Source organism: Oncorhynchus tshawytscha, linkage group LG34, assembly GCF_018296145.1.
Source record: "Oncorhynchus tshawytscha isolate Ot180627B linkage group LG34, Otsh_v2.0, whole genome shotgun sequence".
Classification (NCBI taxonomy): domain Eukaryota; kingdom Metazoa; phylum Chordata; class Actinopteri; order Salmoniformes; family Salmonidae; genus Oncorhynchus; species Oncorhynchus tshawytscha.
In genome coordinates, this window is record NC_056462.1 from 662,669 (window position 1) to 689,999 (window position 27,331).

Genomic DNA, 27,331 nt, shown 5'->3' on the forward strand with positions numbered 1-27,331 from the left:
ATCTAAAAATAATATTGATAATAATAAACGTGTACATATAAATGGTGGCTCCATATTGGTGGGCTATATGCATTTGCAATATTTCATATCCATATTGCACGAATTCAGCATGTGCTCAATTAATTGGATAGTAAGGCACACTTCTAGCGCACTGGAACGCACCATACGTTCTTCCACGAAGTACGTAACATTTCGCTGAAAAACAACGTTTTCAACACGGGTTCCTGTAAGTAGATAGATTCAGTTCCTGCTTTAAGTCGAATTCTGTAACGTTAGCTAGCTAGCCAATTAGCTTAGTTTAGGAAACGTTAAGCAGGTTTGACATATTATTATACATTTTAGTGTTACTAGCATTAACAACATTACATATTAAACTCAACTCCGGCTAAACGTGCAGTGTGTATGGCTAGTCTGATTTAATCAGGCTGTATACACATTTAATTGGTACCAATTCATACACAATCGAATGCTTGCAAACAAATGTATGAATGTAGCTAAAACAATCTTGTCATTCTCACGGGCTGTCAGTCATTGCATCCAATGTGTCTGAATTTGAAAGTTGGCCCTAGCTAGCTACATTAATCCAGCCACATTCCATCCATTCTCTGCTAGGCCTAATAATGATGGGGCTTCACAATCACATTGCTGTGAATGAAAAATCAGAGATGGAGCCATAGGTCTATTGTAAATGCCTTCAGTATTGATCATTGCTATTAATAACACTAATCAAAAACTTGTTTTTATTTTATTTCTTACATGCAGAAATGACTGTGGTGGCAGCCAGCATCACATAGAAGATGAACAAGGGTGATTGGGAAAACAGATTGAAGAAGGTGGAAGAACTAGCTCAGTCCTTCCAGCAGTGTCCTTTGACCTCATGCTACAAACCTAGGCTGTCCCGGCCATGGCAGCCATCCTCCATATGGAAGCTCTTCCCTCGTCAATGTATGGCTATCAACTTTGCACAGAGTTGCAGAGAGGTATGCACCAGCATGTCTGGAGTAACGTGGTGCCAGATCCGTTTGTGCTGTCATGTTTGACATTGACCTTAGGATTTGACAAGACAGCACAAACAGATCTGTGAGCAGACCTTTTGTGTGATGTGTGTTTCATTGCACTTCCATTTTATATTACCTTTATTTAACTAGGCAAGTCAGTTAAGATCATATTCTTATTTTCAATGATGACCTAGGAACAGTGGGTTAACTGCCCTGTTCAGGGGCAGAATGACAGATTTGTACCTTGTTAGCTCGGGGATTCGACCATGCAACCTTTCGGTTACTAGTCCAACGCTCTAACCACTAGGCTACGCTGCCGCCCCAATGAGTCATAATAACAGAAAAAATGACATTGTTTTCAGCTAACTGTAGTTTTGACTGCCCTCTAATTCAAAGGACGTACACGTGTTTGCACTTGAGAAGGAACAGGCAAAGATGGGTCAGAGGATCTTCCTGGTCACCAGTTACAGTGAGCTATGGCATTACTACAGGTATGTTTAAGGTTACACCATTCACTTCAATACAACTTTATTTATACCTTCATTGGCAGTTAAGAAATAAGAAAGTCCTATTTGTCATAACTGAAGACTGTTAACCAATGGTACTACTGCACTTCAACCCTTTCAATTCCAACTGTAATTAGTACCTACAGGCAATCTCTGATGCATTGCTATGAGGTGATCCCAGAGGGGGCTGTTTGCAAGCTATATTTTGACTTGGAGTTCCACAGGCCCTCCAATAAGGGCTTTGATGGGAAGTGCATGGTGGCCTCCCTCATCCAGGTACGCAAACATTGAATGCTTCCTTCCCTCTCAAGTGCAAAATAGACTTGGGTCAAATATGTTGTTTATGGTGTTAGTTATGTCATTGTTATGACAATTTACTTTACACTGACATGCCACACACAATGTTTAGATCAGCCTATTGGCGAGGCAAACTAGCTAGCAAACTGGCTAATCAAATGAATGGTTTGTGGCATGACAGTGTAAAGTCAGTTGCCATAAGGTGAAGCCAGCTGCCAAGACTGTTTAGGACAAATGTTATTTAATTGTTATGACAGTGTTATGTAGCCCTTATGACTGATGGTCCAAATGAAGTGGAATCTGTAGAAAGTTGTTTTTTGTTGTACATTCTGAGGAATTAAATATTAATGTATCCACTCTCAAATTCATAGACAGAGCTATGGATGCAAAGACTCACTTGCATAATTTTAAATAATGTTTTGAGGCTATACAGTGTTTGTTTACAGCTACATTGTTTACAAACAATGGAGAAAAACTAGCTTATATTTTAGGTTCTGATGGTATGACAGTTCAGCATAAGTTATATTCTTCAAGAATCAATACCGTTCAAAAGTTTGGGGTCACTTAGAAATGTCCTTGTTTTCCATGAAAACATATATGAAATTAGTTGCAAAATGGAAATAGGAAATATAGTCAAGACAAGGTTATAAATAATGATTTTTAATTGAAATAATAATGGTGTCCTTCAAAATTTGCTTTCGTCAAAGAATCCTCCATTTGCAGCAATTACAGCCTTGCAGACCTTTGGCATTCTAGTTGTCAATTTGTTGAGGTAATCTGAAGAGATTTCACCCCATGCTTCCTGAAGCACCTCCCACAAGTTGGACTGGCTTGATGGGCACTTCTTACGTACCATACGGTCAAGCTGCTCCCACAACAGCTCAATAGGGCTGAGGTCCGGTGACTGTGCTGGCCACTCCATTATAGACAGAATACCAGCTGACTGCTTCTTCTCTAAATAGTTATTGCATAGTTTGGAGCTGTGCTTTGGGTTCCTGTTGTAGGAAAAAATTGGCTCCAATTATGCACATACAGGGTATGGCATGACGTTGCAAAATGGAGTGATAGCCTTCCTTCTTTAAGATCCCCTTTACCCTGTACAAATCTCCCACTTTGCCACCACCAAAGCACCCCATGACCATCACATTGCCTCCACCATGCTTGACAGATGGTGTCAACACTCCTCCAGCATCTTTTCATTTTTTCTGCATCTCACGAATGTTGTTCTTTGTGATCTGAACACCTCAAACTTAGATTTGTCTGTCCATAACACTTTTTTCCAATCTTCCTCTGTCCAGTGTCTGTGTTCTTTAGCCCATATTAATCTTTTCTTTTTATTGGCCACTGAGATATGGCTTTTTCTTTGCAACTCTGTCTAAATGCCCAGCATCCCGGAGTCGCCTCTTCACTGTTGACATTGCGGGTACTATTTAATGAAGCTACCATTTTAGGACTTGTGAGGCGTCTGTTTCTCAAACTAGTCACTATAATGTACTTGTCCTCTTGCTCAGTTGTGCACCGGGGCCTCCCACTCCTGTTTCTATTCTGGTTAGGGCCAGTTTGTGCTGTTCTGTGAAGGGAGTAGTACACAGCGTTGCACGAGATATTCAGTTTCTTGGCAATTTATCGCATGGAATAGCCTTCATTTCTCAGAACAAGAATAGACTGACGAGTTTCAGAAGAAAGTGCTTTGTTTCTAGCCATTTTGAGCCTGTAATCGAACCCACAGATGCTGATGCTCCACATACTCAACTAGTCTAAAGAAGGTCAGTTGTATTGCTTCTTTAATCAGGACAAAAGTTTTCAGCTGTGCTAACATAATTGCAAAAAAGTTTTCTAATGATCAATTAGCTAAAATGATAAACTTGGATTAGCTAACACAACTTGCCATTGGAACACAGGAGTGATGGTTGATGACAATGGGCCTCTGTACGCCTATTCCATAAAAAATCATACGTTTCCCGCTTCAAAAGTCTTTTACAACATTAACAATGTCCACCATATATTTCTGATCAATTTGATGTTATTTTAATCAACAAAAAATGTGGTTTCTTTCAAAAACAAGGACATTTCTAAGTGACCCCAAACTTTTGAATGGTAGTGTATATACTTAATTTAAAAGTCCAAAAATGGATGTAGCAATCACAGATTGAACCTTTAATGTTGATGGTACATACTTCAACATGTTTATTAATATTTATATTTGGTAACGCTGTTTTCTCCTGTGTGTTTACAGTATGTGTGTGAGAAGCTGGAGGAGGTGTATGGGATTGAGTGCTCTGGGAAAGATGTTCTGAACCTTGACTCCAGCACAGAGGAAAAATTCAGTCGCCATCTCATCTTCATTTTACCAAATGCAGCTTTTAAGGATAACCTACATGTCGGTACGTAATCTCCTACTGTCTCTGATGAAAAAAGTGGAAACGAGACCGTAGATAGAGATATACAGTTGAAGTCGGAAGTTTACATACACCTTAGCCAAATACATTTAATCCTCGTAAAAATTCCCTGTCTTAGGTCAGTTAGGATCACCACTTTATTTTAAGAATGTGAAATGTCAGAATAATAGTAGAGAGAATGATTTATTTCATATTCTATTTATTTCATCACATTCCCAGTGGGTCAGAAGTTTACGTACACTCAATTAGTATTTGGTAGCATTGCCTTTTAACTGTTGAACTTGGGTCAAACATTTCGGGTAGCCTTCCACAAGCTTCCCACAATAAGTTGGGGGAATTTTGGCCCATTCCTCCTGAGAGAGTTGGTGTAACTGAAACAGGTTTGTTGTCCTCCTTGCTCGCACACACTTTTTCAGTTCTGCCCACACATTTCTATAGGATTGTCCATTGTCCATTTGGAAGACCCATTTGCGACCAAGCTTTAACTTCCTGACTGATGTCTTGAGATGTTGCTTCAATATTTACATATAATTGTCCTCCCTCATGAGGCCATCTATTTTGTGAAGTGCACCAGTCCCTCCAGCAGCAAAGCACCCCCACAGCATGATGCTGCCACCCCGTGCTTCACAGTTGGGATGGGTTCTTCGGCTTGCAAGCCTCCCCCTTTTTCCTGCTCACATAATGATGGTCATTATGGCCAAACAGTTGAATTTTTTGTTTCATCAGACCAGAGGACATTTCTCCAAAAAGTACGATCTTTGTCCCCATGTGCAGTTGCAAACCGCAGTCTGGCTTTTTTTTTTATGGCGGTTTTGGAGCAGTGGCTTCTTCCTTGCTGAGCGGCCTTTCAGGTTATATCGTTTCCTCCAGCATCTTCACAAGGTCCTTTGCTTTTTGTTCTGGGATTGATTTGCACTTTTCGCACCAAAGCACGTTCATCTCTAGGAGGCAGAACGCGTCTCCTTGGTGAGCGCTATGACGGCTGCGTAGTCCCATGGTGTTTATTACTTGCGTACTATTGTCTGTACAGATGAGCGTGGCACCTTCAGACATTAGGAAATTGCTCCCAAGGATGAACCAGACTTGTGGAGATCTTGGCTGATTTCTTTTTATTTTCCCATGTTGTCAAGCAAAGAGGGACAGAGTTTGAAGGTAGGAATTTAAATACATTCACAGGTACACCTCCAATTGACTCAAATGATGTCAATTAGCCTATCAGAAACTTCTAAAGCCATGACATCATTTTCTGGAATTTTCCAAGCTGTTTAAAGGCACAGTTGACTTAGTTTATGTCAACTTCTGACCCACTGGAATTGTGATACAGTGAATTATAAGTGAAATGATCTGTCTGTAAACAATTGTTGGAAAAATTACTTTTGTCATGCACAAAGTAGATGTCCTAACCGACTTACCAAAACTATAGTTTCTTAACAATTCATTTCTGGAGAGTTTGAAAAACGAGTTTTAATGACACATGTAAACTTCCGACTTCAACTGTTATACACTGAACAACAATATAAACACAACATGTAAAGTGTTGGTCCCATGTTTCATGAGCTGAAATTAAAGATCCCAGAAATGCTCTGTTGGCATGCTGACTGCAGGAATGTCCACCTGAGCAGTTGCCAGATAATTTCATGTTAATTCCTCTACCATTAGCCGCCTCCAACGTCTTTTTAGAGAATTTGGCAGTATGTCCAACCAGCCTCACATCTGCAGACCACGTGTATGGCGTCGTATGGGCGAGCAGTTTGCTGTTGTGAACAGAGTGCCCCATTGTGGGGGTGGGGTTATGGCATGGGCAGGCATAAGCTATGGACGACAAACACAATTAGATTTTATCGATGGCAATTTGAATGCACAAAAATACAGTGATGATATCCTGAGGCCCATTTCTTTTGTGACCAACATATGCATATCTGTATTCCCAGTCATGTGATATTCATAGATTAGGGCCTAATTTATTTATTTCAATTGACTGATTTCCTCATATGAAATACTGTAACTCTGTAAAATCAATGAAATTGTTGCATGTTGCTTTTATATTCTTGTTCAGTATAGATATTAAACTCAACTTCACAATATTATTGCTTTATATTGGAGGTAGAAAATAAAATGAATTGTTTTCTCATCAATGTAGGCTTGTGCTGATTTAAAAAAATATTTCTCATCAGTAAATCAAGTATGCATTTTGTCTTTTTAAAGGGCAATTTATCCATTTGATTCTGCAACCAGTGCTGAGCGTGAATAGGAGGGGAAGTGAACTTGAGAATGACATGGGTGGAGTCACAGAGGACAGTGGAAAAAGGTCTGTCATTTGATGTTCTAAAACAAATTTTGGTAACACTTTATCTTATTATTCCAAGAGATTTAACACAATTGGTAACTAAGAAACTAATTGATAGATTCATTCAATACTACAACAAAATACTGTATAAAATAAATAATTCAAATACTGAGATATATTGCATGTTCCATATAATGGGGAAAGTATATTTTATACCAATACAATTGCTTAATGAAATATATTTTGTTTAAACAGTAATACAACAATTCTCAAATATAAGGGTCAAAATAATTGGCCCCTCTCTTTTCAGTACTCTAGCACCCTCCCCTTGTGAGGATAGCAAAACTGAGCCTCATTCTAAAATGTTTAATAAGATTGGATTGAAGAGGGCAATCCATAAGAGCAGACAAAGGATATCAAGAATCTTGAAAGACTCTGTAAGGAGTAATGGTCTAAGATCCTTCTCAACGTGTTCTCCAATCTCATTAAACATTTTCGTAAAAGGCTCAGTTTTGTTATACACCATACATTGAAAACGGGGGTGCCAATAATTTTTTTGGACCCCTATCTTTCTTATGAAACAAAATCTCTTTCCCTGTGCAGTTATATTAGTATAAAATAATATAATTTAAAAAAAAAATTTAATTAAATTGAGCATACCATATAGCTCAGTATTTGTATTATTTATCTTGTACAGTCTTTTTATGGTTCTTTATCAAGGGTACCAATAATTATGGACCTGACTGTAAATCCTATGTATTATTATTATTAGTGGGCTGATTGGAAGTCAACAGGCCAAGAGGCCCAGACAGGAAGAGAGGGACCTCAGCTTCCTGTTGGTGAAAAACAAGGACGGACAGGATGGGCTTTTTGTTGACCTCGGTAAGTGTCACCTGAAGCATCTTGAAAAGTCGATTTTACCTTTACTTTCAAATGAGGCTTAAATAGTAGATACACGCATTGACAACATTGTTCTGTTTTAGATGATTATCTCTTTTATTGCTGTTTGTCCATCAATTATTTATTTTTTACAACCAGTCTATAGTTGTATGGAATTTGATTTATCTTGTCAATGCATTGTAAATTGTGTCAGTAATACTAATTTCCACTTGTTTGTGCTAATTTATGTTACAATGGATGAAATGTAGGTGTGTACACCAAGAACAGAAACTTCCGTCTCTACAAGTCATCTAAGGTGGGGAAGAATGTAGCCTTCACTGTCGCAGAGGACAACAAGTTCATCACCAAGCCTAAAAGGAATGTCTCTGCAGAGGAGAGCTTGTTCCAGTCCTCCTTAATCAGCAACGTAAGGTACAGATGAAGTGAAGGGTAGAGTTGCCCCTAGATGCTGATCTTGGTTCAGTTTAGCATTTTCCCCAGTACTGGGCAGGTTGGCATGTATTAGGATGTCTCAGGGGATGGTGATCCTAGATCTGTACCTAGGGGAAACTTTACCCAGGAACTACAGGTGACTTGACTGTACTGACCTGGCAAAGCTGGTTGAAAAATTTAAAAAAAAAAATGCTATCACACATGCCCACTGAATGCTGGTTTCGTCATGCGACATTAAGTGGGAGGAAGGAAGGGCAGGGATGTGTGTTAAAGATTAACATTTAGATTGAGATGGAAGTGCTTGACTATTCAACATGCTTAATATTCTGACATTTCAAATAGAGGTCGACCGATTGTGATTTTTCAACGCTGATACCGATTATTGTTGTAATAATGACAATTACAACAATACTGAATTAACACTTATTTTAACTTAATATAATACATCAATAAAATCTATTTAGCCTCAAGTAAATAATGCAAAAACAATGTGTTGGAGAAGAAAGTAAAAGTGCAATATATGCTATGTAAGAAAACTAACGTTTCAGTTCCTTGCTCAGAACATGAGAACATATGAAAGCTGGTGGTTCCTTTTAACATGAGTCTTCAATATTCCCAGGTAAGAAGTTTTAGGTTGTAGTTATTATAGGAATTATAGGACTATTTCCCTTCCCTCTATACCATTTGTATTTCATTAACCTATGACTATTGGATGTTCTTATAGGCACTTTAGTATTGCTAGTGAAACAGTATAGCTTCCGTCCCTCTAGTTAGCGTGCGCTAACTAGCTAGCCATTTCACTTCGGTTACACCAGCCTCATCTCGGGAGTTGATAGGCTTGAAGTCATAAACAGCGCAATGCTTGACGCACAATGAAGAGCTGCTGGCAAAAAACGCACAAAAGTGCTGTTTGAATGTATGTTTACGCGCCTGCTTCTGCCTACCACCGCTCAGTCAGATACTTGTATGCTCAGTCAGATTATATGCAACGTAGGACACGCTAGATAATATATAGTAATATCATCAACCATGTGTAGTTAACTAGTGATTATGATTGATTGTTTTTTATAAGTTAAGTTTAATGCTAGCTAGCAACTTACCTTGGCTTACTGCATTCGTGTAACAGGCAGTCTCCTTGTGGAGTGCAACGAGAGAGAGGCAGGTCGTTATTGTGTTGGATTAGTTAACTGCAAGGTTGCAAGATTGGATCCCTGAGCTGACAAGGTGAAAATCTGTCGTTCTGCCCCTGAAAAAGGCAGTTAACCCACCGTTCCTAGGCCGTCATTGAAAATAAGAATGAGTTCTTAACTGACTTGCCTAGTTAAATAAAGGTATAAAAAAAAAACATTTTTTAAATCAGCAAATCCGATTGTTATGAAAACTTGAAATCGTCCCTAATTAATCGGTCAACCTCTAATTTCAATATTGGTCTGCAGTTTCACCGGTCAGATGATTCTGACATGGGACCTCCATGACGAGAGGGACGGGATATGCCCCAAGCCTCATGCTCAGCAGGGTTCGACTTCACACTGTGTTTCAGGTACTGACCCCAGAAGACAGAGCTGTGTGTGTGTTGTGTACGTGTGAGCAAAGTTGTTAATGACCTCACCCAAACCAGGTGAATCATTCTATAAAATACGAGATTATTTGTCACTGGTCTACACACAATACCCCATAATGTCATGGAATTATGTTTTTAGAAATGTTTACAATTGAAAAGCTGAAATGTCTTGAATCAATAGGTATTCAACCCCTTTGTTATGGCAAGCCTAAATCAGTTCATAACAATTTGCTTAACAACTCAGATAAAAAGTTACATGGACGCACTGTGTGCAATAATGGTGTTTAACACCATACTACCTCATCTCTGTACCCCACACATAATTGTATGACCCCTCAATCGAGCAATGAATTTCAAACACAGATTCAACCAGGGAGGTTTTCTAAACCCTCGCAAAATAGTGCACCTATTGGTAGAGAGGTCTTAATTCATTCATTTTTTTAATAAAGCAGACATTGAATATCCCTTTGAGCATAGTGAAGTTATTAATAAGGCTTTGGATGGTGTGTCAATACACCAAGTCACTACAAAGATAAAGGCATCCATCCCAACTCAGTGGCCAGATAGGAAGGAAACCACTCATGGATTTCACCATGAGGCCAATGATGACTTTAAAACAGTTAGAGTTTAATGGCTGTGACAGGAGAAGACTGAGGCTGGATCAACAAAACTGTAGTAACTCCACAATACTAACCTAAATGACAAAGTGAAAAGAAGGAAGCATGTACATAATAAAACAATTGGCAAAATCCTAGAGGAAAACCTCCTTCATTCTGCTTTACATCAGACACTGGGAGATTAATTCACCTTTCACCACGACAATAACCTAAAACACAAGGCCACATCTACACTGGAGGTGCTTACCAAGAAGACAGTGAATGTTCCTGAGTGAACAAGTTACATTTTTGACTTAAATCTACTTTAAAATCTTTGGCAAGACCTGAAAATAGTTGTCTAGCAATGATCAACAACCAGTTGAACAGAGCTGAAAGAATTTTGAAAAGAATGTGGAAATGTTACACAATCCAGATGTGGGAGGCTCTTAGACGTACCCAGTAAGACTCAGGGGTGTGAATACTTTTGTAAATTATTTCTGCATTTTATTTGAAATAAATGCGCCAAAAAAATTAAAACACATATTTTCACTTTGTTATTATGAAGTATTGTGTGTAGATGGGTGAGAGAAAAAATCTGTTTAATACATTTTTTTTCAGGCTGTAACACAACAAAATGTGAAATTAGTCAAGGGAATGAATACTCTGTGTGAAGTCAAATCAAATCAAATTTTATTTGTCACATACACATGGTTAGCAGATGTTAATGCGAGTTTAGCGAAATGCTTGTGCTTCTAGTTCCGACAATGCAGTAATAACCAACAAGTAATCTAACTAACAATTCCAAAACTACTGTCTTATACACAGTGTAAGGGGATAAAGAATATGTACATAAGGATATCTGAATGAGTGATGGTACAGAGCAGCATAGGCAAGATACAGTAGATGGTATCGAGTACAGTATATACATATGAGATGAGTATGTAAACAAAGTGGCATAGTTAAAGTGGCTAGTGATACATGTATTACATAAGGATGCAGTCGATGATATAGAGTACAGTATATACGTATGCATATGAGATGAATAATGTAGGGTATGTAAACATTATATAAGGTAGCATTGTTTAAAGTGGCTAGTGATATATTTACATCATTTCCCATCAATTCCCATTATTAAAGTGGCTGGAGTTGAGTCAGTATCAGTGTGTTAGCAGCAGCCACTCAATGTTAGTGGTGGCTGTTTAACAGTCTGATGGCCTTGAGATAGAAGCTGTTTTTCAGTCTCTCGGTCCCAGCTTTGATGCACCTGTACTGACCTCGCCTTCTGGATGATAGCGGGGTGCGGACGACACAACAGTGGTAGGCTTGATTACCAACAACGACGAGACGGCCTACAGGGAGGAGGTGAGGGCCCTCGGAGTGTGGTGTCAGGAAAATAACCTCACACTCAACGTCAACAAAACTAAGGAGATGATTGTGGACTTCAGGAAACAGCAGAGGGAACACCCCCCCATCCACATCGATGGAACAGTAGTGGAGAGGGTAGCAAGTTTTAAGTTCCTCGGCATACACATCACAGACAAACTGAATTGGTCCACTCACACAGACAGCATCGTGAGGAAGGCGCAGCAGCGCCTCTTCAACCTCAGGAGGCTGAAGAAATTCGGCTTGTCACCAAAAGCACTCACAAACTTCTACAGATGCACAATCGAGAGCATCCTGGCGGGCTGTATCACCGCCTGGTATGGCAACTGCACCGCCCTCAACCGTAAGGCTCTCCAGAGGGTAGTGAGGTCTGCACAACGCATCACCGGGGGCAAACTACCTGCCCTCCAGGACACCTACACCACCCGATGCTACAGGAAGGCCATAAAGATCATCAAGGACATCAACCACCCGAGCCACTGCCTGTTCACCCCGCTGTCATCCAGAAGGCGAGGTCAGTACAGGTGCATCAAAGCTGGGACCGAGAGACTGAAAAACAGCTTCTATCTCAAGGCCATCAGACTGTTAAACAGCCACCACTAACATTGAGTGGCTACTGCCAACACACTGTCAATGACACTGACTCTACTCCAGCCACTTTAATCATGGGAATTGATGGGAAATGATGTAAATATATCACTAGCCACTTTAAACAATGCTACCTTATATAATGTTACTTACCCTACATTATTCATCTCATATGCATACGTTGATACTGTACTCTATATCATCGACTGCATCCTTATGTAATACATGTATCACTAGCCACTTTAACTATGCCACTTGGTTTACATACTTATCTCATATGTATATACTGTACTCGATATCATCTACTGTATCTTGCCTATGCTGCTCTGTACCATCACTCATTCATATATCCTTATGTACATATTATTAATCCCCTTACACTGTGTATAAGACAGTAGTTTTTTTGGAATTGTTAGTTAGATTACTTGTTCGTTATTACTGCATTGTCGGAACTAGAAGCACAAGCATTTCGCAACACTCGCATTAACATCTGCTAACCATGTGTATGTGACAAATAAAATTTGATTTGATTTGATTTGAACAGGCAGTGGCTCGGGTGGTTGATGTCCTTGATGATCTTTATGGCCTTCCTGTAACATCGGGTGGTGTAGGTGTCCTGGAGGGCAGGTAGTTTGCCCCCGGTGATGCGTTGTGCAGACCTCACTACCCTCTGGAGAGCCTTACGGTTGAGGGCGGAGCAGTTGCCGTACCAGGCGGTGATACAGCCCGCCAGGATGCTCTCGATTGTGCATCTGTAGAAGTTTGTGAGTGCTTTTGGTGACAAGCCAAATTTCTTCAGCCTCCTGAGGTTGAAGAGGCGCTGCTGCGCCTTCTTCACGATGCTGTCTGTGTGAGTGGACCAATTCAGTTTGTCTGTGATGTGTATGCCGAGGAACTTAAAACTTGCTACCCTCTCCACTACTGTTCCATCGATGTGGATAGGGGGGTGTTCCCTCTGCTGTTTCCTGAAGTCCACAATCATCTCCTTAGTTTTGTTGACGTTGAGTGTGAGGTTATTTTCCTGACACCACACTCCGAGGGCCCTCATCTCCTCCCTGTAGGCCGTCTCGTCGTTGTTGGTAATCAAGCCTACCACTGTTGTGTCGTCCGCAAACTTGATGATTGAGTTGGAGGCGTGCGTGGCCACGCAGTCGTGGGTGAACAGGGAGTACAGGAGAGGGCTCAGAACGCACCCTTGTGGGGCCCCAGTGTTGAGGATCAGCGGGGAGGAGATGTTGTTGCCTACCCTCACCACCTGGGGGCGGCCCGTCAGGAAGTCCAGTACCCAGTTCCACAGGGCGGGGTTGAGACCCAGGGTCTTGAGCTTGATGACGAGCTTGGAGGGTACTATGGTGTTGAATGCCGAGCTGTAGTCGATGAACGGCATTCTCACATAGGTATTCCTCTTGTCCAGATGCGTTAGGGCAGTGTGGTTGAGATTGCATCGCCTGTGGACCTATTTGGGCGGTAAGCAAATTGGAGTGGGTCTAGGGTGTCAGGTAGGGTGGAGGTGATATGGTCCTTGACTAGTCTCTCAAAGCACTTCATGATGAAGGATGTGAGTGCTACGGGCGGTAGTCGTTTAGCTCAGTTACCTTAGCTTTCTTGGGAACAGGAACAATGGTGGCCCTCTTGAAGCATGTGGGAACAGCAGACTGGTATAGGGATTGATTGAATATGTCCGTAAACACACCGGCCAGCTGGTCTGCGCATGCTCTGAGGGCGCGGCTGGGGATGCCGTCTGGGCCTGCAGCCTTGCGAGGGTTAACACGTTTAAATGTCTTACTCACCTCGGCTGCAGTGAAGGAGAGACCGCATGTTTTCATTGCAGGCCGTGTCAGTGGCACTGTATTGTCCTCAAAGCGGGCAAAAAAGTTATTTAGTCTGCCTGGGAGCAAGACATCCTGGTCCGTGACTGGGCTGGATTTCTTCCTGTAGTCCGTGATTGACTGTAGACCCTGCCACATGCCTCTTGTGTCTGAGCCGTTGAATTGAGATTCTACTTTGTCTCTGTACTGACGCTTAGCTTGTTTAATAGCCTTGCGGAGGGAATAGCTGCACTGTTTGTATTCAGTCATGTCACCAGACACCTTGCCCTGATTAAAAGCAGTGGTTCGCGCTTTCAGTTTCACACGAATGCTGCCATCAATCCACGGTTTCTGGTTAGGGAATGTTTTAATCGTTGCTATGGGAACGACATCTTCAACACACGTTCTAATGAACTCGCACACCGAATCAGCGTATTCGTCAATGTTGTTGTCTGACGCAATACGAAACATCTCCCAGTCCACGTGATGGAAGTAGTCTTGGAGTGTGGAGTCAGCTTGGTCGGACCAGCGTTGGACAGACCTCAGCGTGGGAGCTTCTTGTTTTAGTTTCTGTCTGTAGGCAGGGATCAACAAAATGGAGTCGTGGTCAGCTTTTCCGAAAGGGGGCGGGGCAGGGCCTTATATGCGTCGCGGAAGTTAGAGTAACAATGATCCAAGGTCTTTCCACCCCTGGTTGCGCAATCGATATGCTGATAAAATTTAGGGAGTCTTGTTTTCAGATTAGCCTTGTTAAAATCCCCAGCTATAATGAATGCAGCCTCCGGATAAATCGTTTCCAGTTTGCAGAGAGTTAAATAAAGTTCGTTCAGAGCCATCGATGTGTCTGCTTGGGGGATATATACGGCTGTGATTATAATCGAAGAGAATTCTCTTGGTAGGTAATGCGGTCTGCATTTGATTGTGAGGAATTCTAAATCAGGTGAACAGAAGGATTTGAGTTCCTGTATGTTTCTTTCATCACACCATGTCACGTTAGTCATAAGGCATACGCCCCGCCCCTCTTCTTACCAGAAAGATGTTTGTCTCTGTCGGCGCGATGCGTGGAGAAACCCGTTGGCTGCACCACCTCGGATAGCGTCGTTCCAGTGAGCCATGTTTCCGTGAAGCATAGAACGTTACAGTCTCTGATGTCCCTCTGGAATGCTACCCTTGCTCGGATTTCATCAACCTTGTTGTCAAGAGACTGGACATTGGCAAGAAGAATGCTAGGGAGTGGTGCACGGTGTGCCCGTCTCTGGAGTCTGACCAGAAGACCGCCTCGTTTCCCTCTTTTTCGGAGTCGTTTTTTTGGGTCGCTGCATGGAATCCACTCCGTTGTCCTGTTTGTAAGGCAGAACACAGGATCCGCGTCGCGAAAAACATGTTCTTGGTCGTACTGATGGTGAGTTGACGCTGATCTTATATTCAGTAGTTCTTCTCGACTGTATGTAATGAAACCTAAGATGACCTGGGGTACTAATGTAAGAAATAACACGTAAAAAAACAAAAAACTGCATAGTTTCCTAGGAACGCGAAGCGAGGCGGCCATCTCTGTCGGCGCCGGAAGTACGCAAAGGCAAAGGTTGGCTACTTTGAAGAATCTCAAATATAAAATATATTTTGATTTGTTTAACACTTTTTTTGGTTACTACATGATTCCATATGTGTTATTTCATAGTTTTGATGTCTTCACTATTATTCTAGAAAAGAGTAAAAATAAAGACAAACCCGGGAATGAGTAGGTGTGTCCAAACTTTTGACTGGTACTGTGTATATATACAGACACAGATGAATACACTTTTGTATTTTGTATGCACTTTTGGGACTATTCCATTGCGACAGGCAGGCTATGTCAAGCTCACGTCTAGTAATTTAAGGAATATGACATATGTATTTGACCCAGGTCTGAAGATTTCATTGCTAATGTTAAACTTCTGGCTAATACTGGTTTTGACTGAAGAAAACAGGGGTTATTGAATTTAATAGCCTTTCTATGAAAGATATTGTTTTGTTTGTCATCCTTCAATTTAAGACTCTTTGGGAGGCTACCAGTCTTCTCCCCACAAAGAAGTGGACAACTTTGTTCTTTCTGTGGTGAAAAAGGATGGCATCCAAGGAAGTAAGTTTTAAAGCAGCTGTTAGATAAATACTGTATGTATTATTTTAGATGCATTGTATGTAATAGAGGTCGACCTATTATGAATTTTCAAAGCCGATACCGATTTATTGGAGGACCAAAAAAAGCAGATACCGATTAATCGGCCGATATTTTACAATTTATTTGTAATAATGACAATTGCAACAATACTGAACGAACACTTATTTTAACTCAATATAATACATCAATAAAATCGATTTAGCCTCAAATAAATAAGGAAACATGTTCAATTTGGTTTAAATAATGCAAAAACAAAGTGTTGGAGAAGAAAGTAAAAGTGCAATATGTGCCATGTAAGAAAGCTAACGTTTCAGTTCCTTGCTCAGAACAGGAGAGCATATGAAAGCTGGTGGTTCCTTTTAACATGAGTCTTCAATATTCCCAGGTAAGAAGTTTTAGGTTGTAGTTATTATGTGAATTATAGGACTATTTCTCTCTATACGATTTGTATTTCATATACCTTTGACTATAGGATATTCTTATAGGCACTTTAGTATTGCCAGTGTAATAGCTTCCGTCCCTCTCCTCGCTCCTACCTGGGCTCGAACCAGGAACACATCGACAACAGCCACCCTCGAAGCAGTGTTACCCATGCAGAGCAAGGGGAACAACTACTCCAAGTCTCAGAGCGAGTGACGTTTGAAACGCTATTAGCGCGCACCCCATTTTCCTTCAAGCGCGCACCCCGCTAACTAGCTAGCCATTTCACATTGGTTACACCAGTCTAATCTCGGGAGTTGATAGGCTTGAAGCATTGCGAAGAGCTGCTGGCAAAACGCACAAAAGCGCTGTTTGAATGAATGCTTACGAGCCCACCGCTCAGTCAGACTGCTCTATCAAATCATAGACTTAATTATAATATAATAACACACAGAAATACGAGTCTTAGGTAATTAATATGGTCGAATCCGGAAATTATCATCTCGAAAACAAAACATTTATTCTTTCAGTGAAATACGGAACTGGCATCCATAAGTCTAAATATTCCTGTTACATTGCACAACCTTCAATGTTATGTCATAATTATGTAAAATTCTGGCAAATTAGTTCGCAACGAGCCAGGCGGCCCAAACTGTTGCATATACCCTTACTCTGCGTGCAATGAACGCAAGAGAAGTGACACAATGTCACCTAAATATGCAGGTTTAAAAATATATACTTCTGTGTATTGATTTTAAGAAAGGCATTGATGTTTATGGTTAGGTACAGTCGTGCAACGATTGTGCTTTTTTTTTGCAAATGCACTTTTGTTAAATCATCCCCCATTTGGCAAAGTTGGCTGTCGTTGTTAGGAAGAAATAGTCTTCACACAGTTCGCAACGAGCCAGGCGGCCCAAACTGCTGCATATACCCTGACTCTGTTGCAAGAGAAGTGACACAATTTTCCTAGTTAAAAGAAATTCATGTTAGCAGGCAATATTAACTAAATATGCAGGTTTAAAAATCTATACTTGTGTATTGGCATTGATGTTTATGGTTAGGTACACGTTGGAGCAACGACAGTCCTTTTTCGCGAATGCACACCGCATCGATTATATGCAACGCAGGACACGCTAGATAACTAGTGATTATGATTGATTGTTTTTTATAAGATAAGTTTAATGCTAGCTAGCAACTTACCGTGGCTTCTTACTGCATTCACGTAACAGGCAGGCTCCTTGTGGAGTACAATGTAAGGCAGGTGGTTAGAGCGTTGGACTAGTTAACCGTAAGGTTGCAAGACTGAATCACCGAGCTGACAAGGTAAAAATCTGTCGTTCTGCCCCTGAACAAGGTAGTTCACCCACCGTTCCTAGGCCGTCATTGAAAATAAGAATGTTCTTAACTGCTTGATGCACCTGTTAGCAGGATCATTTTCGTCAACAACCGCTGAATTGCAGAGCGCCAAATTCAAATTAAATTACTAAAAATATTTAATTTTCATGAAATCACAAGTGCAATATAGCAAAACACAGCGTAGCTTGTTGTTAATCCACCTGGCATGTCAGATTTCAAAAAAGCTTTTATGTAAGGACATCTCTCTCAGTAGACAAAACATTACAAAAAGCTAGCAGCCAAGTAGATTGGTCACGAAAGTCAGAAAAACAATAAAATGAATCGCTTACCTTTGATGATCTTCGGATGTTTGCACTCACGAAACTCCCGGTTACACAATAAATGTTCCTTTTGTTCCATAAAGATTATTTTTATATCCAAAATACCTCCATTTGGTTGGCGTGTTATGTTCAGAAATCCATAAGCTCGAGCGGTCACGACTGGGCAGACAAAAATTCTGTAAAGTTCATAGAAGCATGTAAAACGTTTTTTTTAATAATCAATCCTCAGGTTGTTTTTACAATATAATCGATAATATTTCAACCGGACTGTACCTTCTTCAATAGGAGAGAAGGAGAAAATGTCTGCATTCCAAACGCTGCTGGCACCCAGCCATACAATGGTGCGATGTGATCTTTCTCGCTCATTTTTCAAAATAAAAGCCCGAAACTATGTCTAAGACTGTTCACAACATGTGGAAGCCATAGGAAAATGAATCTGGTTGATATCCCTTTAAATGGAGCGAAGGCAGGCAATGGAACAGAGAGCTTTCAGGAAAAACAGCACTTCCGGGTTGGATTTTCCTCAGGTTTTCACCTGCAATATCAGTTCTGTTTTACTCACAGACTATATTTTGACAGTTTGAAATTTAAGAGTTTTTTTCCTATCCTAATCTGACAATTATATGCATATTCTAGATACTGGCCTGAGAAATAGGCAGTTTAATTTGGGTATGTTTTTCATCCAAACATCAAAATACTACCCCCTACACTCAACAGGTTAACTGACTTGCCTAGTTAAATAAAGGTGTTTAAAAAAAGTTTTAAATCGGTGTCCAAAAATACAGATTTCGGATTGTTATGAAAACTTGAAATCGGCCCTAATTAATCGTCCATTCCAATTAATCGGTCGACCTCTAGTATATAATAAAACAATCTAACTGCTGCTGCATTAAAGATCTGTAGTGTATCAAATTAACCAAGTTGAAGTGTTGAAATATAAAAGTTTCCAATATTTTCCCTAACAGGCATACGACGGTGGAATTACTTTGTTTCAGAGCAGTTACTTGTCTACGACATCCTAAAGTACCGCTGGTGTCAGAATGTTCACCGGTGCCACAAAAGCAACAACATCATGTGAGTGTCTAGTTTGGAATTGAGGGGATCTGTCTCAGTAGTCCAAAGTGTCATCCTTCCTTCCTCTCCTTTTCTCCTTACTGGATTATGTATTGATCTAAAATAACTGGACGGGTGAAAGCAAATAGCCCTATAGGTGGCCACCATGTTCTTTCCACCTATCCTGTTCTTTTCAGATCAGTGCAGTTGAAGGAGAGGAAGCCATTTTAAATGCATCGTGATAAAAATGTATTGCTAATTTGCTACTTGAGGCTTATTTGATTGAATTGAAGTTTTGTAATGTTTAGGTTGTTACAAATGTACATAAACAGTGGATTCGAAGGTATTCAGATCCCTTCCCCTTTTCCACATTTGTTACGTTCTATTCTAAAATGTATGAAATTACCATTTTCATAAATCTACACACAATACCCCATAATGACAAATCGAAAACAGTTAAAAACATAAATACCTTAGTATTCAGAACCTTTGGTATGAGAGTCAAAATTGAGCTCAGGTGCATCCCATTTCCATTGATCATCCTTGTGATGTTTCTACAAATTGATTGGAGTCCACCTGTGGTCAATTCAATGTGCATGATTTGTAAAGGCACACACCTGTCTATATAAGGTCCCACAGTTAACAGAGCAAAAACCAAGCCATGAGGTCGAAGGAATTGTCCGTGGAGCTCCGTGACAGGATTGTGTCGAGGCACAGATCTGGGGAAGTGTCCGAAAAAATGTCAGCAGCATTGAAGGTCCCCAAGAAGACAGTGGCCTCCATCATTCTTAAATAGAAGAAGTTTGAAACCACCAAGACTCTTCCTAGAGCTGGCCGCCTGGCCAAACTGCGCAGTCGGGAGAAGGGCATTGGTCAGGGAGGTGACCAAGATCCCGATGGTCACTCTGACAGAGCTCCCGAGTTTCTCTGTGGAGATGGGAGAACAATCATCTCTCTAGCACTCCACCAATGATAGAGTGGCCAGATGGAAGCCACTCCTCAGTAAAAGGCACATGACACTCCTATTTGCCACATCTTCAATTTAAGCCTACTGGAGAGTGTGTGCCCTCAGGCCTGGGGGGAAGCTAAAGTCATTCTGTTACCCAAGAATAGTAAAGCCCCTTTAGTGGCTCAAATAGTAGATCAATCAGCCTATTACCAACCCTTAGTAAACTTCTGGAAAGAAATTGTGCTTGACCAGATACAATGGCAGCATTGTATCTGGCATTTCAGCATGCTTATAAGGAAGGACATTCAACAAGCACAGCACTTACACAAATGACTGATTGGCTGAGAGAAATTGACGGTAAAATGATTGTGGGGGCTGTCTTGTTAGACTTCAGTGCCACTTTTGACATTATCGATCATAGACTGCTGCTGGAAAAAACATCCCCTGCTATAATGTGGAGAAAGAGTTACTTGTCTAACAAAACACACAGGGAGTTCTTTAATGGAGGCCTCTCAAATATTTTTATTTCACCTTTATTTAACCAGGTAGGCAAGTTGAGAACAAGTTCTCATTTACAATTGCGTAAATTCCTTCCTAACAACACTATCAACGAGGCAGGTCCTACAGGCCCTAGTTTTGTTGCACCTTGACTACTGTTCAGTCGTGTGGTCAGGTGCCACAAAAAAAGGTCTTAGGAAAATTGCAATTGGCTCAGAACAGGGCAGCATGGCTGATTTAAAAAAACACCTTATGGAACAGCGGGGACTGTGAAGCAACACAAACATTGGTACAGACACACACACACGATAACATACGCACTATACATAAACATGGATTTAGTACTGTAGATATGTGGTAGTGGTGGAGTAGGGGCCTGAGGGCACACTGTGTGTTGTGAATGTATTGTAATGTTTTTTTTTATTGTATAAACTGCCTCAATTTTGCTGGACCCCAAGAAGATTAGCTGCTGCTTTGGCATCTGTAATAAATACAAATACAGCCCGCTTGAACTTTGCAAAAAAGGCACCTAAAGGACTCTCAGACCATAAGAAACAAGATTCTCTGAACTCTTTGGCCTGAATTCCAAGTTTCACATCTGGAGAAAACCTGACACCATCCCTATGGTGAATTATGGTGGTGGAGATGTATTTCAGTGGCAGGGACTAGTCAGGATTGAGGGAAAGATGAACAGAGCAAATTACAGAGAGATCCTTGATGAAAACCTGTTCAAGACCTCAGATTGGGGCGAAGGCTCACCTTCCAACAGGACAATGGCCATGAGCACACATCCAAGATAACACAGGAATATCCTTGAGTGGCCCAGCCAGAGCCCGGACTTGAACCCGAGCCAACATCTGGAGAGACCTGAAAATAGCTGTGCAGCGACATTCCCCATCCAACCAGACAGAGCTTGAGAGGATCTGCAGATTAGAATGGTAGATACTCCCCAAATACAGGTGTGCCAAACTTGTAGCGTCATACCCAAGAAGACTCGAGGCTGTAATCGCTGCCAAAGGTGCTTCAGGACTGGCTACCCTTCATAGCCTGGTTCCTCTCTAGGTTTCTTCCTAAATTCCGGCCTTTCTAGGGATTTTCATAGCGACCGTGCTTCTACACCTGCATTGCTTGCTGTTTGGGGTTTTAGGCTAGGTTTCTATACCGCACTTTGACATCAGCTGATGTAAGGAGGGCTTTATAAATACATTTGATTGATTGATTCAACAAAGTACTGAGTAAAGGGTCTGAATACTTATGTGAATGTAATAGTTCAGTTCAGTTTTTCAACATTTCAAAAAATCTGTTTTTGCTTTGTCATTATGGGGTATTGTGTGTAGATTGAGAAAAAAGAATAAGGCTGTAAAGAAATGTCAAAATTCAAGGGGTCTGAATACTTTCCGAATGCACTGTAAGTGGACACATGGCATCCCTGCAACTGAGATTTTTTTTATATACACTGCTCAAAAAAATAAAAGGAACACTAAAATAACACATCCTAGATCTGAATGAATGAAATATTCTTATTAAATACTTTTTTCTTTACATAGTTGAATGTGCTGACAACAAATTCACACAAATTATCAATGGAAATCAAATTTATCAACCCATAAAGGTCTGGATTTGGAGTCACACTCAAAATTAAAGTGGATTACCACACTACAGGCTGATCCAACTTTGATGTAATGTCCTTAAAACAAGTCAAAATGAGGCTCAGTAGTGTGTGTGGCCTCCACGTGCCTGTATGACCTCCCTACAACTCCTGGACAGTCTGTGGTGTAACGTGGCGTTGGTGGATGGAGCGAGACATGATGTCCCAGATGTGCTCAATTGGATTCAGGTCTGGGGAACGGGCGGGCCAGTCCATAGCATCAATGCCTTCCTCTTGCAGGAACTGCTGACACACTCCAGCCACATGAGGTCTAGCATTGTTTTGCATTAGGAGGAACCCAGGGCCAACCGCACCAGCATATGGTCTCACAAGGGGTCTGAGGATCTCATCTCGGTACCTAATGGCAGTCAGGCAACCTCTGGCGAACACATGGAGGGCTGTACCCCAAAGAAATGCCACCCCACACCATGACTGACCCACCGCCAAACCGGTCATGCTGGAGGATGTTGCAGGCAGCAGAACATTCTCCACGGCATCTGTCACATGTGCTCAGTGTGAACCTGCTTTAATCTGTGAAGAGCACAGGGCGCCAGTGGCGAATTTGCCAATCTTGGTGTTCTCTGGCAAATGCCAAACGTTCTGCACGGTGTTGGGCTGTAAGCACAACCGCCACCTGTGGACGTCTGGCCCTCATACCACCCTCATGGAGTCTGTTTCTGACCGTTTGAGCAGACACATGTACATTTGTGGCCTGCTGGAGGTCATTTTGCAGGGCTCTGGCTCCTGCTCCTCATTGCACAAAGGCGGAGGTAGCGGTCCTGCTGCTGGGTTGTTGCCCTCCTACGGCCTCCTCAATGTCTCCCGATGTACTGGCCTGTCTCCTGGTAGCACCTCCATGCTCTGGACACTACGCTGACAGACACAGCAAACCGTCTTGCCACAGCTCGCATTGATGTCCCATCCTGGATAAGCTGCACTACCTGAGCCACTTGTGTGGGTTGTAGACTCCGTCTCATGCTACCACTAGAGTGAAAGCACCGCCAGCATTCAAAAGTGACCAAAACATCAGCCAGGAAGCATAGGAACTGAAAAGTGGTCTGTGGTCACCACCTGCAGAACCACTCCTTTATTGGGGGTATCTTGTTAATTGCCTAATTTCCACCTGTTGTCTATTCCATTTGCACAACAGCATGTGAAATTTGTCAATCAGTGTTGCTTCCTAAGTGGACAGTTTGATTTCACAGAAGTGTGATTGACTTGGAGTTACATTGTGTTGTTTAAGTGTTCCCTTTATTTTTTTGAGCAGTGTATATATATTAAAGTTGTGCCTGTTGTTCACATGCAAATCTGCCCTCTCATTGGCTAGAATGTTCCCACCTGCTCCAATCGTTAGAGCACTCAATCCCATCTCTTGTCAGTATATTGATACTCTTTGGTGAATCTCTAACGTTTTCTTGATTCCTTGATTCCTCCCCTAGGACCTTCTCTTGTCTCCTCTTCACAACAAGGAATTTACTTTTGTCCCCCTGACTGTTCTCTCTCTTTTTCCCCCAAAGGATTCTGGTGGATCTTAAACAGGAGGTCTGGTACCAGAAGTGTCATGACCCTGCTTGCAAGAGCTTCAGATCTTCTAGTATGCGCTGGTTAACATTGAAATATTATTGAAGTAAAAATAGTGCTGACTTTGATTAAATAGATCTAATACTATTGACACACGTAGTCTTATCACCACAATCAAGAGCCTGTGTTTTAGGTGATTGGTGTACCAGTATGTCATGAATTCAAATGACTGGAACAGCAGGAAATCTTACAGATTGTGCCTTTTAAACCAGTCATTACTCTTCCAGGTTACCCATTACCACAGGACATCTGCATCAGCTACCTCATAACAATGGTGAGTTCTGCACCTGTTCCCCTCACTGCTACAAAAGTCTGATTCGCCTCAGTCACACTTGTGGCCATTTTAATAGAAAATTACATCACCACAAGAAACAGAAAGAGACTGTTGGGTACCTGACTTCCTCTGGCTACATGAATGAGTCTCAAAAAAGAATCCCAAAAGTAAAAAAATAAAGCTATTAAGCTGTGTGTTTGTCTATTTGGTGGCAGGATGAGGAGGACCAGGCATATCTGATGGATGACGTGGGGAACATCGAGCTCAGCCAGACACTCCCAGTGGAGAAGTACCTGGGGGGCTCGGCAGCAACACTTCCCCAGGGAGAAGACCGCGATCCCTGGGGGGATGACCAGGCTTACCTGGAGGCCCTGGAGGATGTTGAGAGAAGCACAGGCGATTTGGCAGAGGATGATGTCCCAGATGAGCTTCTGCTCCAAACCATGACCGAGTTTGAGTCCCTCAAAGATTTGTGCTTGTCAGCCACTAAGTGCTAAGTACATTTTCCTTCAATTCTGTTCATGGAGAGACAGGGTGACCAGGCTTTTGCTCCAGCTCAGGGGGAACCCACCCCATTCAACTATTCAAGGGCTTGATGGTGTGTTGAGGTGCTGGGCTGGAACAAAAGCCTGCCAGCCTGTGAGTCTACAGGAGCAGAATGGAAGAAGACTGCATTAGAGGGAGGTTATACTTGCCCAACAGTTCATTTCTCATTTGTAATACAGGCTCCTGAGTGACGCAGTGGTCTAAGGCACTACATCTTCGTGCTAAAGGAGTCACTACAGACCCTGGTTCGATTCCAGGCTGCATCACAACCGGCCGCACAATTTGCCCATTGTTGTCCGGGTTAGGGTTTGTCAGGGGTAGGCAGTCATTGTAAATAAGAATTTGTTCTTAACTGACTTGCCTGGTTAAATAAAGGCTAAATAAAAACATTGAAATTCAGTACAATCCTCAATTTCAATTACTGGCTGTTAATGCACTTTATAAAATTGGGTTTTTCCCAATTACCTAGGCCTATAGCAGGGGTCTCCAACAGGTCATAAACAAATCTCACCAGTATCAGACACTGCAAGCTCTCAGCTACTATCTAGTCAATGCCGCATTGACATTATCAAACCCCTGGTCAGCCACTATTGGATTAAAAACCCAAAAACGAACTGCCATATTAATTTGCATTTGTCTATCACTCTGTGTAGCCAGAAATACTTTCCCAAAACCTTTATTTGCAAACTTTGCCATGAAATGAGCAGCAGCAGTACACATTCCACATAGATATGCAATTAAAGGTTAATTGAAATTCAGTACAATCCTCAATTTCAATTACATGGATTTTTTTTTCTTCCTCCAGATTCAAGCATTGTTATGGACTCAGAATTATGTTTCTATATGAACAATTGTATTTGAGAGCTAAAATGCAACAAAATCCAAAAACATTTTTAAAAATTTAAGTAGCTCTCATGGTAGAAAATGTTGGACGCGTTATAGTGTGACAATTACCACAAATGTCTGGGAATATGCCATTAAAAAGAGCATCGTCAGCTGTGTAGTGAGCTGCACAATAACGCACCTTGCATTGAATGTCGGCCCTACTGGTTCTGATAGCGTAGAATTGTATATAGGATGTTTCTGATAACAGGTAAGGAGTTGGTAAATGTTCAGTTTTCTGGTCCTTGTTTGTTCTGGATTATTTTCTGGGTGATATGACTGCGAACCATTTCTGCAAATTGAGTCACCAAGCATGGAAGGAAGCTAAAGTAATTCCACTGCCTAAAAATAGTAAAGCACACTTTGCTGGCTCTAACAGCCATCCAATCAGTTTGCAGCCTGTTCTTAGTAAACTGATAGAGAAAATTGTGTTTGACCAAATACATTTTACATTTAGCAGACGCTCTTATCCAGAGCGACTTACAGTAGTGAGTGGATACATTTATTTGTACTGGTCACCCGTGCAAATCGTACCGACAATCCAGGCGTTGCAAGTGCCATGCTCTACCAACTGAGCCACACAAGGTAATTCTTCAGGCACTCAACTAGTACTGCATTGACTAAGATGAAAGATTGGTTAAAATGAAATGGATAATAAGATGATAGTTGGAGCTGTATTGTTAGATTTCAGTGTAGCCTTTGTTTGATCTTAAATTGTTAAAGAAACTCACTTGCTAAGACTTTACGTCACCTGCAATCACATGGTTGGATAGTTATTTAGCCAATTGAACCCAGTGGCAAATGGATGTTTAACATCAGATATGTAAAGTGCAGTGTCCCTCAGGGCAAGTGCCTTGGTCCGTTAAGCCTCTATTTTTAGAAATGATTTGCCACAGGTTGTACACGAAGCTAAAATGACTATGTGGATGATTCCACACTTAACATGTCAGCACCCAAAAGCCAGTAAGCTCACTGAAATTCTAAATAAAGATTTAGTATCAGAATGGGTGGTTAATAATAAACTAGTCTTAAATACATGAAACTAAAAGCATTTTATTTGCTTCAAAACAGTAAGACCTAAACCTCAACTGGAGTTGTGCATAAAGGGTGTGACTACTGAGTAGGTTGAGGAAGCGAACTCCTAGGTATAACATTGGAGGGTCAATTATCAAGTCATGAAGATGGGGAAATGGTGTATGTATTTAAAAAAATGTTTATACAATCAACTGTACAAGTTGTTAAGGCTTGTCCCACCTTGATTACTGTCCATCTGGTAATATGGTAAAGTGCAGCAAAGAAAGACCTAGCCAAGCTGCAGCTGGCTCAAAACACAGCAGCCCATACATAAGATGCACACCAGTCTATCCTGGGTGAGGGTTCATGATAGATGAACTGATCCTCTTCTAGTTTGAGAAATATTACTGCAAATGAAAATTCCAGGATTGTATGCATTATCAAATAGCATTTAGTTTAGACACCTATACATATCCCACAAGACATGCCACCAGGGGTCTCTTCACAGTCCCGAAGTCCAAAACGAATTCACAGCAATGCACATTATTGTATGGAACTCCCAGTTACAATTACTCAAGCAAATATCAGAATTACATTTTGGAAGCGGATTAAACATCTCATGGAGCAGAGGGAACTATGAGGCAACAAACATTTTTTAAATGCATTGTTTGTATATTGTATTTTTTTAATTTTGTGACTGTCCTTGTCTATCAGTGTTTTGTTACTTGTCATGTTCTGTGTTTTTTGTGGACCCCAGGAAGAGTAGCAGATGCTTCTGAAAACGCTAATGGGAATCTAAATAAACAAATAATGAATAGTGTTTAACGTTTGTGATGACTGAAATCAGTTTCATCATATTGTGTACATCTCAAATAAT

The 27,331-nt window shown here is 41.2% G+C and overlaps 1 protein-coding gene across 3 annotated transcripts; it reads left to right on the plus strand.

Annotated features, from left to right (window-relative positions):
• The first annotated feature begins 36 nt into the window (after positions 1 to 36).
• primpol (primase and polymerase (DNA-directed)) lies at positions 37 to 27,279 on the plus strand. 3 transcript variants are annotated; one of them, XM_024398365.2, is made up of 14 exons: positions 39 to 226; positions 763 to 980; positions 1,395 to 1,489; positions 1,642 to 1,780; positions 4,038 to 4,185; positions 6,406 to 6,508; positions 7,260 to 7,369; positions 7,636 to 7,798; positions 9,256 to 9,359; positions 15,788 to 15,874; positions 18,975 to 19,083; positions 23,675 to 23,751; positions 23,966 to 24,012; positions 24,228 to 27,279. In XM_024398365.2, the coding sequence occupies exons 2-14, from the start codon at positions 798 to 800 to the stop codon at positions 24,507 to 24,509; spliced, it is 1,647 nt and encodes a 548-aa protein (XP_024254133.1). In that variant the 5' UTR covers positions 39 to 226; positions 763 to 797; the 3' UTR covers positions 24,510 to 27,279. The 3 variants fall into 3 exon arrangements, with proteins under 3 accessions (XP_024254135.1, XP_024254133.1, XP_024254134.1); XM_024398366.2 differs by having other exon boundaries at positions 214 to 316; XM_024398367.2 differs by lacking the exons at positions 1,395 to 1,489; positions 1,642 to 1,780 and having other exon boundaries at positions 37 to 226.
• Positions 27,280 to 27,331: the final 52 nt, after the last annotated feature.